The sequence below is a fragment of the Lissotriton helveticus genome, chromosome 10 (assembly GCF_964261635.1).
Source record: "Lissotriton helveticus chromosome 10, aLisHel1.1, whole genome shotgun sequence".
In the NCBI taxonomy this organism is placed as follows: Eukaryota; Metazoa; Chordata; class Amphibia; order Caudata; family Salamandridae; genus Lissotriton; species Lissotriton helveticus.
In genome coordinates, this window is record NC_136071.1 from 436,337,339 (window position 1) to 436,356,015 (window position 18,677).

Here is an 18,677-nt window from a genome sequence, read left to right on the forward strand (position 1 = left end):
CAATACCTTCCCGGAGGTCGTTTTCAGAGGTTCCAACAAATTAAGTATCCCTCTCCCACGTACTACTATCTCTACGTCTGTAATTTTTTTCGACATTGCATTGGTGATGTGCGTCAAGGCCAGTAATAGTTTTGGTCCCAAATCTCATTAAACCTGCCATAGACCTTGTCAAGGCAGCTTCTTCTTCTCTACAGAACAAATGCAGACGTCCTGATCTGGATCTGTTGTTCCTCTGCTCGTATCCTATACACGTCTCCGTTACTGTATTAGCCGCTGGCAGGTTTAACGCCTGAGCACCTTCTTCTAAATTTCCTCCAGGTAAGGAAAACAAAAAAATGGATTTGGTGGGAAGGACTATATATGGCCCATCCACCACCACTATGAAAGCAGCAAGCTCTTCTACACTCCTAGGGAGGTATGATAGATTGCTCTAGGATTGTCTACAGCAGTTCATAGATGCATTACCAAGAGACTGACATTAAGATGTCAAATAAATCATGACCAAAGGCATGCTGCTATCCAATCAAGGCATCAGTGCTGCAGCTGTTACAGCCCATGGAGCAGCCTATAGATACTGTCATCATTTGTCCTTACATCGCTCATCTTGGCTCAGACTCACTGGACTGAAACCTGAATCGCAACAAGGATTTTAAAACTTCTGTTGTCAGGCAACACATTATTTGTCTCAAATTCTTAGGTCGAGATGTCTAACGTGAAAACAGATGGTTAGGTTCAAGAAAAAAAAGAAGATAGGGAACATCCCTACAGACCTTACAACCACTGATAAGGTTCAAATCCCTCACTGGCCTCAAGGTCAAATGCAACAACAGCAGAGGCATCAATCCAGAGGCAGAGGAGGTCACCTACAATTTGCCCCAGCCCCTAAACCAGCCACCGATGTTAAACAATGGGTTGCCATTTTCCTCTGATCCGTTACCCACTCCGGTGGGGTGTACATCTTACCTGGAAGAGTACAAAACTATAACCAGCCACAAATTAGTTCTGAATATTGTGCAAAAAGGGTACGGTCTTGGATTCAAATATCCTCCATCAGCAATTCTACCAAAGAAGTCTTCTGTCACGTAATAAACACTGAGACACCTGAGCTCAGGCAATAACTACCCTTCTACGTAAGCCTACGCTATTTGAGGGGTTTAGACCTATATCATTATTAAATTATGATTTTAAAATTTTTGCTAGGGGTTTTGCTAATATTCACATAACTTTATCATCTCTCTTTTACACTAGCAAGGAAAAGGCTTAAATCGTGCTGAATCTAAGTGATCATAACCATTTTCACAGTTGACTGGATCTATTGATTTGGTGGTGACTACTTTGCCCTGGCTCTACAAACATTAGACGCCACTAGTGGTTTTTAATTAATTAATCAATCAGAATGTATAAAATGCTGCTATTCAACCACAATGGTATCCAGGTCCATAGGAGGAAGGGAAGGCTGTTCTAGGCCTTCGTGACAAGGTAGGAGAAGGAGCCTCCTCCACTTTTGCTTTGGCGGATGCGAGTGGATGTGAGCAAGGGAGACGGAGGTGAAACGCAGGTGTCAGAGATTTGGTGGAAGCTCAGGTGGTGATTGATGTATGCTGGTCCTTGATTGGATTTTGTTGCTGTCAATTGCCTATTTCTGTGGGCCACCGTCTAACATCTTAGACTTAGAAATGGAATGATGCCTATACGAAAACCTACAGGATAATTCTACACGCCATTAAGTCAGTTCAAAGATCACATGACCAGCTTCTTTGTATTACAACAATGCCTGTTATTAGAAGGCTAAACCTGCAAACAGTAGATTGGTTCTCTGAGAGTCATAATTCACCACAATGCCAAGGAATGTGTGAGTACTGGGCAGTACAAAATTCATGTAACAATAAAATATATGCTGTTTGGATCGACAAATGAATGATTTAAATTATTTAAAATGAGTGATTTACTTTGAGCATCTCCTTCTGGAAGGCCGTGGCTGGGGTCTTGGCAGAAGTGCTTGAGATCTGAGTTTAGGCACAACTCCTTAGTTACTTGGTAGGGTTCATAGCTACATCTACCATGTAATATATCAGGTCTCTAGGCTCGCTTTGCTAATTGTTCATAAGTGTATTACCCTCCCTCTGTTCTCTGGTACTTGCAGAATGCTGTCCAGCATGCTGTACAGCACAATTACAATATTAATAAATGTGTTTCTGTTTAAGAAATAAGAGTTGAGTTAATGACATCAGAATGAGTGGACTATTTTCATTTACACCACTGCTTAAAAATTAGATTGCTGGTAAAGATTAACTTAAATGCTATATCAATACACCACAGGTAACTTAATTTAAATGAGAGCCAACTAATGGTAAATATATGCTTAACCCCTCCCATGCTCATGATGAGCTGAGCTCGTCATAAGCCACGGTTCCCGTGTGCTCATGACGAGCTGAGCTCGTCATGACCTTTAGAACGCTCGCACGCTGGGCAAATTCCCCGGCTGTGCGAGCGTTCTAAAGAAACGGGTGTGGTCATGACGAGCTCAGCTCGTCATGAGCACACGACCACCGTGGCTCATGACGAACTGAGCTCGTCATGAGCACCTGGGCGCTGCGCGCGCTCCCCCTCCCCCAGCACAGCGGGGGAATGTGGCTAGCAGACAAGGGGTTAAAATGGGAAACATCGTTTACAACGCGGTATTTACACCGCACGACTTTTACCATGCAGCCATTACAACGCAAGTCATTACAACGACTTGCGCTGGATGGCGCTCTTGGTTAAGGAATAGTGATTTTATATTCCAACACCTTCCCTACTGTTACGTGGGCTTGAGTTGTAATAGAAAATTATATTAATCCTCAATCCAGCGCCCTCCATCGCAAGTCGTTGTAACGACTTGCGTTGTAAAAACCGCGATGTAAAGTACCGCGATCAAAATGATCGCGTTGTACTGTCATACATCTGCTTAAAATCCATAATGGATTGGTGAGTAATAGACAACACCTACAATCTTAATGTAAAACTGAATTGTTGTCTTTATTCCGAAGCTGCTCAGTTAATGCTTGGTAAATCTGACTTCTGGGGTTATCAATACCAGGGTTATCATGACGGTCCCCAGAGAAATCGGGAATTACCGGAGGAACCAGATCATTAATTCTGGCACTTATTTCCCTGGCTTCTCTTCATTTCTGCCCTTCCCCTCACTGCAGTATTTCACCTAGAAACCAGAGTTACTTTTAGCAGGTGGAGTCTCCAGGTGAAGAGCACCAAACCCATGACGTTAACAGCCCCAAAGGAAATGGAAATAAGAGAGCACTCACAGTGAGACTCTGCATATATTAGATGTAGGTGGCCATTGAATGGTGATATAGCTTTATTCAGCCATTGTAGGAAGCTGGTTCTGGATATACGATACCAAGAAGAGGTATAGTGTGCAGAGAGTCCAGTGGATCCACAAATGCTTACAAAGGTTAAAGTAGATAATACTAATGCTCTCTTTTGTGGTAGTGTGGGCGAGCAGTTAGGTTAATCAGAGAGTAGTGTTAAGCATTTGTTGTACACACAGTGGTAATAAATGAGACACACACTCAATTACTAAATCCCCGGCCAATTTCTAGAAATAATACATGGTTATATTTATTTTGAAGAACCACAGAACTCTATCATATGTAAGTTCATTTTTTCAATACAAATACTTTTCAGTTTCAAAAATGGACACAGTTAAATTTTTAGACTCTGCAATGTTAACCTATGGGAGGAAAAAAACTTTGAGCATACTTAGGGATAACATCGGCTTACAAGACTGGTCTTCGGAAGTTAAGGTCAGTATTAGGAAAGGTTCAGGTCAGGCAAGGCCATCCCTCCCGAATATTTCCAGATCCAGCTCATTGGTTTCCAGATCATCTCCTTCTTTGACCGAATTTTCTTTTGTTGCTCCTCAAGATACACTGACTATCCTCAAATCATTGAAATCGGGTTCCCTGGCTGATCCTTGTTTGGCTTGGTTGCTAGCCGCTGCTGCAGAGGTGGTAAACTTGGAGGTTAACAGTCTTATTAACATGTCCCTCCAGACCGCCACTGTTCCACAAGAGTGGAAGCAGGCCAAACTTCTTCCTTTACTTAAAAAGCCATCTCTGGATGCTTCCGCTCCTGCTAGCTTTTGTCCTATCTCCCTTCTTCCGGCGGTGGCCAAAGTGTGCGAGAAAGCGGTCTTCAAACAGTTCGCCAATTTTGTCGGAACAGCTGGCGTGCTCCATCCAGTCCAACCTGGATTCAGAGCCTTATATAGCACAGAGATAGCGCTAGTGGAAATTTCAGAAGCTATTAGAGAGTGCTTAGATGCTGGTGGCAGAGCGGCTCTGATTTTATTAGACCTTTCTGCCACCTTCGATACGGTGCCACACTCTCAGCTATTAGCCAGTCTCTCAAATATTGGTGTCACTGGTCTAGCATGGCAATGGCTTAAGTCATTTTTAGAGGATAGATCACAGCAAGTATGGCTACCTCTGTTCTCCTCGGCCCCTCGAAAGGTGACTACTGGAGTGCCACAGGGCTCTACTCTGAGCCCTCTTCTTTTTAATTTATATGTCACCCCCTTGATTTATCTTGCCGAAGAGCTGGGAGAAAAGATCATTGCCTATGCGGATGACACACAGCTCCTCTTTACCTAGAGGGATACAGATACATCCCCAGTCCAGGCTAAAAACTCTATCACTGCAGTTTTTAAATGGTTGGCATTGGCTCAGCTTAAGTGCAACGAGGATAAGTCGGACGTTCTTCTATATGAATCTTTTCCTCCTCAGTTCAGGGAGGCTCTTTGGCCAACAGACTACCCTCTACCTAGCTCTACTGGTCAGGCAGTCAAGTACTTGGGAATCTAGTTCAATGAGAATCTCCGGTACTCCACACAAAGAAAGAAATTAGCAGGCCAGTGCTATGGCTCATTGACATCTCTTAGAAAGTTCCTGCCTTTGCTACCCAGGGCAGCCAAGGAGATGGGCATCCGTGCATTGATTCTTACTCTCCTTGATTATGCCAACACTGTACATCGGCCTGCCAGGATACCAGTTGAAGAGACTCCACGTTATACAAAATGCGGCGGACAGATCTTTGCTTAACATCCCTGGCAGATCTAGCGTAAAATAACACTTGCTTGATCTGCATTGGCTTCCCGTGGCACAACGAGTCAAATTCAAAGCCCTTACTTTGTCCCACACAGCACTCCATGGATCTGGCCCGCTCTATCTTAGGAAACTTTTTGTTTCTATACTCCACGTAGACATCTGTGTTCAGCCTCGCAATGTCTGCCAGTGATCCCCCGCTTTCGTCTTGCAAGAGTGGGAGGCAACTCCCTGTCTTTCAGGGCGGCTGTGGCGTGGAATTCCATTCCATTCGAGTTGCGCAACACTCAATATCCCAGACTGTTTAGGAAAACTTTGCTGTTCACCTAAATTTACAGTTACTTTCAGCTCCTCACCGTTTTTTTGGGCTTCGGCGCCGGGACACTCTTGAGTAGCCGTGCGCGATATAAATGTATATAACATAACATAACATTCAGTTCAACACCAACAGTGCAAGACCAGTGCAAATTCGAAGTCGGCGCTCAATGCAAATCAGTGGGAGTTGGGGCAATCGGTCAGAGGCTGCTTACAGACAAGGAGCGGCAGCTTGGTGGGCAAGTCTGCAGGGGCTGAAGCAAGCACTGGATGGGGCCCAAAGCAGCACCAATGCTATAACATCAGAGACACCGGGGCTGCCAGGTGCTGGGTGCCAACACATCATCGGGGGCCCAATGCAAAGCAATGGAGACAGCCACAATCCGAAACAGCCTACAGGCTCAGACCAGGAGGCCGATCGAAGAAAACCTATAGCTGCAGAGGTAAGTTGCACTGCTTGGGGACGTAGGACACCTTTTGTCCTCTTCACCAAGACCCGGGACAGTCAGGTGCAGGGGTGCCTTTTGGTGTCGGAAATGGTTTACCTGAACAGGTCATGGTTGGGGTTTTTTTCTTCCAGAGGCTGCAGGCGACGTCAAGGAGTCCAGGAGAGGTCAGCTCACAGCCGACTCGGGCTCTGGAGCGCTGGAAAACTTTTCTGAAACCAGTGGGCCTCCTGGACTTGTGCCGGAGGCATCGGGTGCAGAGGGAGCACGCTTTGTGGTTCCTTGGTGAACAGGTCCACTGTTCTGGGGAGTCTTGATCTTTGTTGAAGGCAGGAAGTCTTCCCAAAGCTTTGGAGGTAGCTGGGCTGCAGGACAGGTCATTTTCTGGCACAGGATCATCAAGGGCTTCAAATAGACTGGCAGGGCTGGGGCCAAGTCAGTTGGTGTCTGCAGTCTTTTCTGCTGGTGCAACTCTTTACTGATCTTCTTAGGAAGTTAGCGCAGGACTCAGGGAGGCACCAAAGCACTCAATTTAGGGGCATTTAAAGGTTGTGCCAGGTAGGAGCCAATGGGCTGCCTACCTTAAGGGTGACTACACCCTTAAATGCTCACCCCACTTGGGGGTGGGGGTGGGCATATCCCTAATCCTGATTGGAGGAATCCCACCATCTTCAAGATGGTGGGCACTGAAAAGTGTACTTCACCTTGCCTTCAGCACCTGAGGGGTGGAGTTGGCAGAGAGGGCACACCTCCTATTCTTTCTGTGTGTTCCTGCCTGTCCTCCCACCAAAAATGTGAATGAGGACTGGAAGGGGGCCTGCTCCGTCTAAAAGGAGAGGCTGGGGTTGCATTAAAAAGGCAGCAAGGCATTTGAATCACCCCGCCACCGATGGCAGTTCCAGACCATGGGGAGGTGTGAACACCTCCACCCAGGAAAGGCATTGTTTTCGGCCTCAGAGGTCAAAGGCACACTCCCCGTGAGGTCAAAACACTGTCTGCTGGTAGCAGGCTGGCTCAGTCCAGTCGATTACCACACTAAGGATTGGTAGGTTTCAGGGAACCCCTCTAAGGGGCCCTCTGTGTGCACTTTTTAATAAATCTGACACAGGAATCAGTGCAGGTTATTATGCTGAGATGGTTGGTACCAAACATCCCATATTTCAGTGAAGTCATCATGGAGCTGGCGAACTCGTAATGATGAGTGTCCAGTCCATTTACATATTATGGCTTCCCTGGTCACTTACAATTTCCAGGAATCAACAAGAATAGTGCAGGGGCATATCTGCTCATGCAGAAATGCCCTAACAGGAGATAGAGTGCTCCATGCCATAGGGCTAAGGCTTGCTAGAGTGGTGTCTTACCTGTATCTCATGCAGTGTCTATGGGTATGGCACACAGGGATGTGTGCTATGTCGACTCTTCAGTTTTGTTTGCACCAAGACACACAGGTTGCCGTGGAAGTGTGCCTGTGCTTTGTGAAGGGTCCCTTAGGGTGGCAACATTCATGCTGTAGCCCTTAGAGACCCTCTTTAACCTCAAGGATCTTGGTACCACGGGTGCCTTTTATAAGGGACCTATATGAGAGCTAAAGGGGTGCCAAATATGGAAACAAAAGGTACAGTTAAAAAAGGTACAGTTTAAGGAAGGAGATCCATTTAGGGAAAGAGACCCTGTGCACTTCCAGTCGAAACTACATCATTTTCCAGGCAAACAGTGGGGGCTAATCATATCAAAAGAGGCACTTTCCTACAGCCATGTATTCAGGTCATTGTCATTTGACTAAAGAATGCATTGTCACCTGTCACTCCATTTATTTTTAAATAACCTCTGATGTTAAATGCCTAGTATCTTATATCAGAAAACAGACTGTGTTCTGCTGTGGATTTTAGAGCAGAAAGGCTTTGTTTGTCAGCAGAATTAGTTTCTACATAATGTACATTTACACATAAAATATGGATGGGCAACCTAGGATATTCATCACCAAAGTGTCAAGGGGTCAGTTGTCGATCACACTTTTGATATATATATATATATATATATATATATATATATATATATATATATATATATATATATATATATATATATATATATATATATATATATATATATATAAACATACAACAAAATCAGTCACAGTAACATCAATGTCATGATTAAAGTCCTTGCCTCTCCCCATTATCCACACATGTGTAATTTTAAATGTAGCAATATGATTGACTTGACTCTGAATCAATCAGCTCATTCTTCATAAAAATACCTGATTCAGCCAAACCTTTAGCTCTGTTGCAATATGTTTGTACATCAAGTAGGTCTTTGCATTTCACTAAGATTTTGTGGTCATAATGAACCTTCAACAGCAACCTGATGCTCTCTCCCACAAAGTACTTCCTGAATAACTTTTAGAAGTGTCAGCAGATGTCTCTCCTCATAGCTGAATGTATCATTATGTTGTTGACAGATGTCTTGCATCCCAAGTGACTCGAACATTTCCGTGACTCGAACATTTCATTTTTTTGCAGGGGAGAACAATTTGAAGCTGATGGTTCCATTGCACTCCATTCCATCCTCTCCTCTGGACATCTCACACTCAGAAAAGGTGAAGAAATAGCCTCAATGCATTCCAACTAGGGGGGATTGTTTGACTTGAGTGTCTCTCAGTGGTGAGCGGGTGGTATAATAATTATTGTTACATTCTCTTTATTGAGTTTTAACAGGAGGACACAGCATTATACATTGTCACTAATCGGCAATGGAATCATCAGCAGTGTACATTTAAACACTAGCGAGACAGTTTCCAATGGGTTTTGAAATCCGCTATTGTAATCAAATGCTCCAGTGGTAACACTGTCAATAAGTAGTCTGGGTGAGAGAGCCACAATTTTGCACAACAATAACCCCCCCCCCCCCCCCCATCCCCCACACACACACACACACAAAACCTCCTGTAAACTATAAACCATGAGTGAGATTATCAAAGTAAAATGTTGTGAAATGGGTGCAGGTGAACCAGGCCCGAGGGGCCCTCCTTGGGGGACCTTAAATAGGTTCAGATTCCTCATTAGTCCTGTTATTATATGTGGAAAAGATTAAGCGTTTATGTTCGAGTGGGAGAAGCTGTGAGTGGGAGACAATTGAACAAAAAAGGTGACTAAAGGACCCCATGTATATTCGAAGTTCTTAAAGTTATCTAGGAGTATTTCAGCCATTCTCTCCATTGTGAGTGCCTGCTACAATCGGGCATGACACTGTGTAATTGAGGGAGGTGTTGTCTTTTTCCACGAGGCTGCTAATGCTATCTTGGCCGCCCTTGGCGCAACCATAAGATAGAACAGTCGCTTGAGGTTTGGCATTTAAGAGATTTGTCTTGCAATCCCAATGGGGCCAACAGCGGCGTGTATGCTGCAGGTTACATTGGACTTGAACCTCCCTCTTTCTCTTGCTCTTTTGCAGCCGTCACTAGAAGTGGCAGTGTCCATGCACGAATCTCTGCTGTCCAAGACACAATTGTTGAGTGGTAATTTGCTGAAGGTGACGCTTGAGGCAGCCTATTCTGTCCCAGAATCATGGATCCCCACTGGACCCCAGTACAACTACGTGGTCAGTCTGCAACTGCCAGCCTTTGGAGAGGTAAGAAGCAACCAATAATGTATTTTGTATGTGTGCGCGCATCTGCATACTGCCTAATGATGGTAATGAAATACATTTTGACGTCATCTGTTTGATTGTGTCATGATCGCTGTCTTTTTCATCGTCTTACTATCGGTGGGTGTACTACTATGGAAGTGGATCCTAGCGCCTCTTGGAGACTGTATCATTTTCCATATGACTAGGCTGGTGTAGAGACGTTTGTGCTTCTCACTGTGTCATTGTGTAGTGAGCGCCTGCAAAATCTTGCCTCTCTAGGTGTGTGCTGTATGCATGTACTTTTGAATTTTTTGGCACCAAATCAGCAGGGCAGTTTGGCCATATTTTAGATCTCTACAATGCGGGTTAGTGTGGTGGCTGCACTGCTCCTTTGGTGCCGATGGGTGAGCTGTATAGAGCTTAAGTGACCATCTGGAGATATGTTGACTTGGGCCTTTCCCCAGCTCTTTGGGTTACTTTGGAGGCCAGCACGGAGTTGTACATCAAAATACAGTTTAAAAAACAGTGCAAGGACCATCCTATCTAGAATGTTACTGGTATAGGTAATTATAGGTTTGCTATTCCTAAATCCACTTCAACATGTGTGTGTATATATATATATATATATATATGTGTGTGTGTGTGTGTGTATATATATGTATATATTTATATATATATATATATATATATATATATATATATATATATATATATATATATATATATATATAAGATTCCGAATGGCCATAATGCTGATGAAGCACTAAGTGTCCATCTATAACTGTACCACAAGATTATCACATATCTCAAGCAACCCCTCACGTTCAAATATTAAATACATAAGCTGTCTTAACATCTAGCTTCACCATCTTTTTGCATATCTTTTAAACCCACACATTTACACCTCTTATGTTTATTTAATTTAAATGTATTCACTCTTTATGTTTATTTAATTTAAATGTATTCACTCTTATCACAAAACGACAATAGGACTTTAGCTGTGACACAGATTTTGCCTTTTTGAGATTACATTTCCTTGGTTTCTCATAAGTTAAATGACAGAACTCCTTTCTCACACAAAATAATGAGACCAGTGTTTCCTTCACATTACTCACTAATGGGAGGGGGGAAGCGGTAAACCAACCAAAGACACAAGACGCTATTTCTCATTTCCACTCAGGGGATACATTTGATGCTATTTCCCGATGGTCATCTTGCCCACTTGGGCAGAATTGTTTTCGGTGTTAACTAATTTTTTGAAATCATGTCTCATGAATGTTATAAGAATGTATCTCATGTGCTTACAGACTATGAGAAAAAACGGCATCTTATGTTTGTCACTGTCTACACTATGTATTAATTATGAATATGACTAACAAACGTATCATTCCATCACACACAAATGTCACCTTTGCGTACTATGCTGTTTGCTTTTGAACATGTCACTCATGAGACAAACACGTGTCTCGGGAGTTCACAGACAACGAGCATTGTTTCAAATGGCACCTGAAGCTAGTAAACATCTGCATTAAGCACAAAATATCACCTCGGGTAACAGCAACACGGAGCTGTGTTCACAAGACTAATTTTATTCAGCTCTTATGTAATCTCTTTAGCAAAACTCAAAACCCTGAACCCTTATTCACCATTTTTTACGATTGTGGCAATCGGTTTAAACAACCAGCCCCAATCTTCCCGCTTTTCCGTCTCCCCCGTGAAACTTAAAAAAACGGAAAAATGTATACATGGATTCATTGTATTTGTTGTCGATTAAGTTCTTGGTGATACTTTTCATCAAAACATGCCCATAGCTAAATCCCCGCAGAGTTTAAGCTGCTACCCAGACTGTCTCACCTTCCCCTCCAAACGCGAGGCACGACCATCAATGCGGGTGGAAAATTACAGAGCGGTCATGCGCTGACAGCGTATATAGAAAGCGCAACCTTTCTTTCATGTCCACTGCCACATAGCCCAGTGACTCTTCACTTTGTCTGTTCTTTTTCAGTGTGAAAACTTGCATAAATTGTGTTGATCTAATTAATAATGAAGCTTTAAAACCGAAAATGATTTAAAACGAAAACAAGTGCAATATATACTCTATGCTTTATGTTGGTAATACGTGACTTTGCGAAAACATAATTTTCTTCCATGTCTATCACAGTGTCACAAGTCAGTTTTGTCGTTTTTGAATGAACCGATGGGTTATCAGTAGTCACTATAAATGTTTTACATGCACTTGGTGAACTTAGATGTAGTGAGCAAGGCGGACCCGTCCGCCGAAACGCGTCTGATCGTTTTTTCTTGCAAATAAAGACCCTTGATTTGAATCCCACGGAGTCGGTGCCTGTTTTTCGAAGGATTTTGAACACAGGATTGGGTTCATATATATATATATATATATATATATATATGCAAAAAAGAAGCAGAGAACTCCGGGAAGTTCCCAAGTTTAGGTGGAAGGCAGCTCCTGTATAGAGCACCCTCAACACCAGCGACACTCTAAATTTGCTCACCTCAAATGTCTTCTTTTCTATCAAAGTTTTTAAGCATAGGATTAGCACATTGCTATCCACGCCGAGATAGAAAGGGCATCACAAACGTCCACGGCCCCTTCTGTAATTCCAAAGTGCCCCAGAGGCGCACATATATATCCCGTGCGCCCCAGGACTTTCCATAATGCAGCCCCTGAACTATTCTCCATGTAGGTTCATTGAAGTACATGCTGAAAATCAGATGAGCTGCGGATCAAGTAGGCAAGGGATTCTTACTTCTCCATTCTCTTAAAAGCAAATTATCGTGGCTATGTAAGGTTCATTAGCAGAGCCAATAAAATGCCATTACAGCTGGTGTGAAAAGAGATGATGTGATAGAATGGGTATTATAACATGGTACAAAGACCTTATCTTTTAAAGTCTCTATCCCTGAAATGTTTTTTACATATTTGATATCCTGAATAACAGTGCCAAGAAAATCCTGAACACCAATAGTAAGAACCTGGAAAAAGCTTCCAAAGCTTTGTTTCCTACTCTAAAATGTTGGTACCAAAGACCCCACCCTTTGCTGAAGGCTAGTAATTAAAAGGGAAGGATGAGATATAGGCATTTTCATGCCCATCTCATCATGCGCATGTGCTCATTCCTCAGTCCTGGTTTCTGAACTGTAAACAGATTTAAGAGTGGTAGAAAGGATTTTAAGCATATCTGGCCTTTTCAAATATCACTCACTTGCCTATGTTGATTCATTGCACTCTGCTATCTGTGGCTTTGATGGCATTCCAAGTGCTTTGCAGATTTATCCACAATTGACCCACCACAGACCACTTCTGAAAGTCTCACTCTGATGTCTTAAGTCCAAATGTCAATCTGTTCTGGATATATTGATCTGATCCACCCTGTTTTCTGAAGCAACAATTCCAAGTACAATGTTATAATCCAAATCTTTAATAAGTGTGGACTAAGTGTCCTACTCACCGCAGCTAAAGCCTTGAAACATAAGCCAGTGCCTTTTCAGAACTACAGCCACCAACACCAATTCCCTACTGTGCCGTTGTATGTGCAGTATATACAACACAAATTTGTGGTAACTGTAACAATCAGATTTGATTTTTACAGCTGTTGATGCACATGAAGACATACACTGAAAAAGACTGGTTTTTGCATTAGTAACAAATGTATAGAACATGTATTGATGTGTGTTGTGACTCATTGACTGTCGACCTGTACCTAACCTGCATTAGCTGGCAAATTTCTTCTGATCAAAAATCAGAGGAAGCTACCCCTATAAGTTTTTCAGGGAGGGGGTATATACAAACTTCAGACAGACCTAGGGCCCGATGTAGGTAATTTAATTTTACCACTTCTTAAATACCGAATCATACTGATTCGGTATTTAAGAAGTGGTAAAATGGAGGGGGGGGATGTAGGTATTTCAGAATCGGTAAATACCGAATTGTTGAGATTCGGTATTTACCGATTCTGTAAATACCGATTAGGTAATGCCCATTGATTCCTATGGGCATTGAAGCCCATAGGAATCAATGGGCATTACCGAATCAGTATTTACCAATTCGGTAAATACCGATTGCAGCAAGGGTGCAGGAGGTGTCACTTTGACACCCTCTAGCACCACAAATACAGGCATGTGTGCCATGTGGCACACAGACATGCCCTAAGGGCATGTCTGTGTGTCACATGGCACAGGTGTACATGCACAGATGTGCATGTACACCTGTATTCGGTATTTTATCACCCAATAGGATTGTGTGGTAAAATACCGAATTCTGAAGGCCTGTAGCACTGTAAACAGTGCTACCTACATCTGGAATTTACCGAATCGGTAAAATTATCGATTCGGTATTTTACAGAATCGGTAAATTTACAGATTCGGTAAATTCACTGATTGTGCAAAATATTGCCTCCTACATCTCAATCACCAAATACCGGTCGGTAACGGCCGAATTCAGCCGTTACCGACCGGTATTTGGTGACCTACATCGGGCCCCTAGTCCCTGTTGTGTTCTATTCTACAATCAATAATTTTTTAAAAGACAAAAAAATCACCTGTTCCATGTTACAACAGGCTCGCTAGCACTTGGGCAAAAAGGCAAGTAGTCTTAGACATCAATTTTAGGGTCACTGTACATATTGCAATCACTTCTAGAACTTTTGTTAAAAACTTTTTATTCATAAAAATGAACCTTGTGCCTGAGGCCTCCCTAATGGTTACAATCTAATACAAAATTAAAAACACTTGAATACAGTCCATACAGAAAATCCTTTCAAAATTTAAAAACAGTAATTAAAACAAAAAACAGTTGACGCAGCGTCAGGACTTTACAATTTCTTTATTGTAATCTAGAAATGAAAAAACAATAATTTTAGCCTACCAACATTGGTTGCGGACCCTGTCTTGTTCTCTGCCTATAGAATTTATTGTTTCTTCGCCCATGGACATTATGGCCTCTGCTCATAACCAAGACCTCATCTTTATACTATATGAGTAGAAATACATTATAAATTTAAAAAGGCTTTAACAGTTTTACCCTATTATAACATTTCTTATTTTGGATGGATGCTTATATTCATATCTTATTTAATTTAGTAGGCTATGTCTTGTTAGTTTCATAGTCCTAGATGCACTTCAATGAGTCACTTCCCTGGTACTGTAGAAGTGTATGCCTTTTAATTCTTATATAAATGTTTTCTCTGCCCTCAATTCTTCCATTCATTCTTCCGTCCAGCGTTCTTATTAACGAACAAGCATTTACAATGCAACGGTCTCGCCTTTGTAAAAGTTAGAGCTATTGGCATTGTAATTGACAAACTTTTTATTTATGTGTTGGTTTTGAAAACGTAAATAAATGGCATTGTCATTTATGCGAGACCTATTGCATTTGCAATGCAATAGGTTGCGTATTTACGCGAGTTTGAGCTATTGACATTCCAAATAACAATGCGTTTTATTTATGTTTCAAAAACTAAAACATAAATAAAAGGTCTCTCACACTGCTGTCTCTCTCACACTGCTGTCTCTCTCACACACACTGCTGTTTCTCACACATTGCTGTCTTTCTTACACACAATGCTGTCTCTCACACTGCTGTCTCTCATACACACTGCTGTCTCTCACACTGCAGGTGTGGGTTGTGGGATGTGGGTTTCCAGCTTATATCTGGAGGGCGGGCGCTGCTGCGTTTCATGGATATCTCTTAGACATGCACTCATACGTAAATGCCTGTTCCGTTTTAGCAAATTGAGCAGTCATATAAAACAAAACACTAGACCCACAGGTATATATCAGTGTTAAACAACAAATATATGGTAACATATGCCTGTATTAAGAATAGCTCATCCTGTTTTTCAACTCCCCATGAGGTGTATCTGCTCAGCTTTTGCCTGCAATTCATGACAGACAGCATGGAGAGTCTCTCACAAGAAACACAAGTTTCAATATTTGTCCGCTTTAAAAATAAATACAGACGGAAAAACATTGTTTTATGTATGTATTTATCGGTTTAAAAAAGAAATCTGTAAAAACTGAAAACTGGGAGCCTTAAAAATAAATAAATAAAATGAAAAAAACCTACTTTAAGAAGCTGTCATTGAAAGAACAATGTGCACAGTTTTGAGCAGACACTCGAAGTGAACGGAACCACTTGGAAAAGCTGGCTGACCCACTGCATCAAGCTGTATACTCTGGTGGTCGGAAGCAAAATGTTTATATCAATTCAAGAAACCCGTGGAGGAAATCTGCTGATCAAAAGCCCTTCTTTGTATAAATATTTTGTGAGGTGTGTTGGCAAAACAATGGTCTGGCTACACTGCTAAAGCTGTCTCAAAGTCAGACCTAACAAAAAAAAAAAAAAAAAAAAAGCAGCTCTAAATTTTAGTACAATCTTGTTAAATCACTCGTACTCAATGTGTTATCTACCATATAACAGCAACATACTCACTACTGTAACTGGCCTTGCCTAAAACCTCCATGGCAACTTTAAGAATATCTTACTGGGAGGTTTCCCTGCTGCAGTAAACGGGATCAGCACACCACAGCATTGCCATACAAATAGCCAGGGAGATACAAAGGTGTCACGTGTTCATAGGGCAGAGATGTTAGGCAGACCACTGCCCAGCAGGCTGGTGTTGAATTTTACATTCTCCTACTCTGAATGCACCTCCGCCAAAAGAAGGCAATGCATTACCAAAAATCATATAATCATGCAATGTTTATAAATGCTTTCCATTAACGTCCTGAGACAAACCAAATGAGGGATGTCTGAACTTTAAATCTGCAAAAATTAGACTGCCTCCCCTTTGTTCCTCTCTCTCATATGGCGAGTCTCCATTCAATAGGCCCTAGTGAAAAAATTATAATTGAAAGCAGCAGTAATTATTAGTCAACTTTTTAAACCATTTTGCATAAAACACAGTCATGGGCCATTTAACGGGCTAAACTTATGTCATCTAAGCATCACATTTAGATAAAGCCTTCACTCTGCATCACAGTGCCAGAACAGTGCCCATTAGACAACTCCTGTCACCATTATACATACAAAATGGATCCAAGGAAAATAGTTGGCCAAGAAGTTGCCATGTCAATGGCCCACTCAGATAAATCCATATCCTCTCTTAACCTTAGAAAAACATAAAGCAATAGACAACTCCTGACAACATCTTAAGCAAGTGGCTCCAAGCCATCTAGTTGGCTAACATTTGCCACCTCAACTGCACATCTACATCAAGCTATTGTTGAAGCTCACTCTTAGCCAACATATAGCATACAACCATTGCCCTTCAGTTGTGCAATAAGGCCCCAAGATATATAGCTAGCTCAGCATTTGCCATTGCGACAATACACGTAACCTATCATCAAATAGCATCAGATTCTTCTAAAAGGCTAAGCTGCAAAATGTCACAACTAACCAGAAGCCAAGCCACTTCAGGCGAACAAACAGCAACATTAAATGGCGCACACACATCAATTCACATAATTACAGTATTCATAACATGAGCAAGCAGCTCACTTCCATTTACAAAGTACAATTACAAACATAAAATGTTAACTGTTGACTTCTCAAAATGTTATCACTTTCACCTAACCTAAAACAACAAGCCCAGGGAAAATCACTTTCCTCAACCTTCTTTTTATTTGATAGTTTTTGATCCAACACTGCTATCCATAAGAGCAAGAGTCTTTCACAACGAATGAAAATATAGGAATAACTTTCCCAACATTTACGGTGGAAGATGAATTACATAATAAATGAAATAGTGATGCAAGTTAGAGGAACTACTAATCTTCACCATGCCAGTTCCAAAACATTGCTATATGGAAGGAATAACGGGTGCTTCCCATTAAGTTACACAAAAACGCTATTTGTAGAATGCCCTCTGAAATGTACTAGTAGGTGTTCATGGCTTGCTGTTTATCACTGTTCTCTTCCAGGGGATCCTCATCAATAGTCATAAGCATTAGAATATTCCCGCCCATGCGCGGGACCCCGGAAACAATATATTATATGTGCCCCACATATATATAGACATATATATATATAAATATATATATATATAAAAATAAGCAATTGCAGCCAAATAAAACAATAGAGCTGGAATATGCCGTGAAGAATTTCCACAATACAGTGTATTTTGCATTAGAAACAAGAGAAACAACACCAATGCTTGTTTAGAAACTGTTTTAATGCTTAGAAAACAGTAGAAATTCTCATAACACACTGTAAGCATATACAGCTCCCAGGCTGCATTGCAAAATCCCAGTCTAAAAAGACTGAAAAGCTAACCTGTAGCTGAATGTACTAAAACTGACGCTGTGCCTTTAAGGCACCTCAGCCCCTAGCTTCCCATCATGCCTCAGGGGTTACAGTTAGGTCAGTTGTTCTTTCCGGCTCCTTCAGGAAGGACCCTGGATACACAGCTCCACACTTTTCTGCCTTTTTCAGTCAGAAAATCTTCTAGAGAACAATTTTTTGATTTACTTTGACTTTTAACATCAGGGTCAAGTAAATAGCTGCTTAGCAGTCGATTTTTTGAGAGGTTTTCCTGTCAGGATGCCCTCATTATTTGATGATTGCCCTGCTTGTGGCCACAAGAAGGCAAGAACAGACTCTCATGAGGTCTGTATTTTATGTTTGCCAGAGGATCATGATCCTAAAGACTGTTCACATTGTAAAAATCTGTCTGACAGGACTCTTAAAGACAGAGAGAGGAACAGGCTCTTTGGTCTGGCCCAGAGATCCATGAGAGGAAGATCTACAGAGAGGAAGAGTTCAAAGAGACCCAGAACTCCCTCCAAAGGCAAGTCAGAGCGTCCATCAACCTCAGCGCCGGGCTCGGCGCTGAAAAAACGGCATCTGATGGACAGTTCGAGAGAAAAAGCTCAGTCGACGTCGGGACCGGCGTCGATGAGGGAGTCGTCGTCGAAGAGTTCACCGACGACGAAGAAAGATCCGCCGTCGTCAACTAGGCGACGATCGGCGTCGAGAGAAGGCACGAGATCGCCGTCGACGAGAAGATCGGCGTCAAGATTTAAATCACCTCCGCCGTCGTCAACCAGGCGACGATCATCGTCGAGGCACAGATCACACCCGCCGTCGTCTCAACGTCGACAGGCTTCTAAGAGTGTGACACCTCCGCCGACGTCTCCACGGAGACGCTCGGCGTCGAGGAGTAGGAAC

At 42.2% G+C, this 18,677-nt stretch overlaps 1 protein-coding gene across 4 annotated transcripts in view; it reads left to right on the forward strand.

Moving 5' to 3' along the window:
- CFAP70 (cilia and flagella associated protein 70) overlaps positions 1-18,677 on the forward strand; it is a 1,288,671-nt gene that overhangs the window by 210,468 nt on the left and 1,059,526 nt on the right. For all 4 annotated transcript variants that reach the window (XM_078662924.1, XM_078662925.1, XM_078662923.1 and 1 more), the window contains 2 exons: positions 8,386-8,462; positions 9,317-9,493. In XM_078662924.1, coding sequence (XP_078519050.1) covers positions 8,386-8,462; positions 9,317-9,493 — 254 coding nt within the window. The remainder of the gene's footprint in view (positions 1-8,385; positions 8,463-9,316; positions 9,494-18,677) is intronic.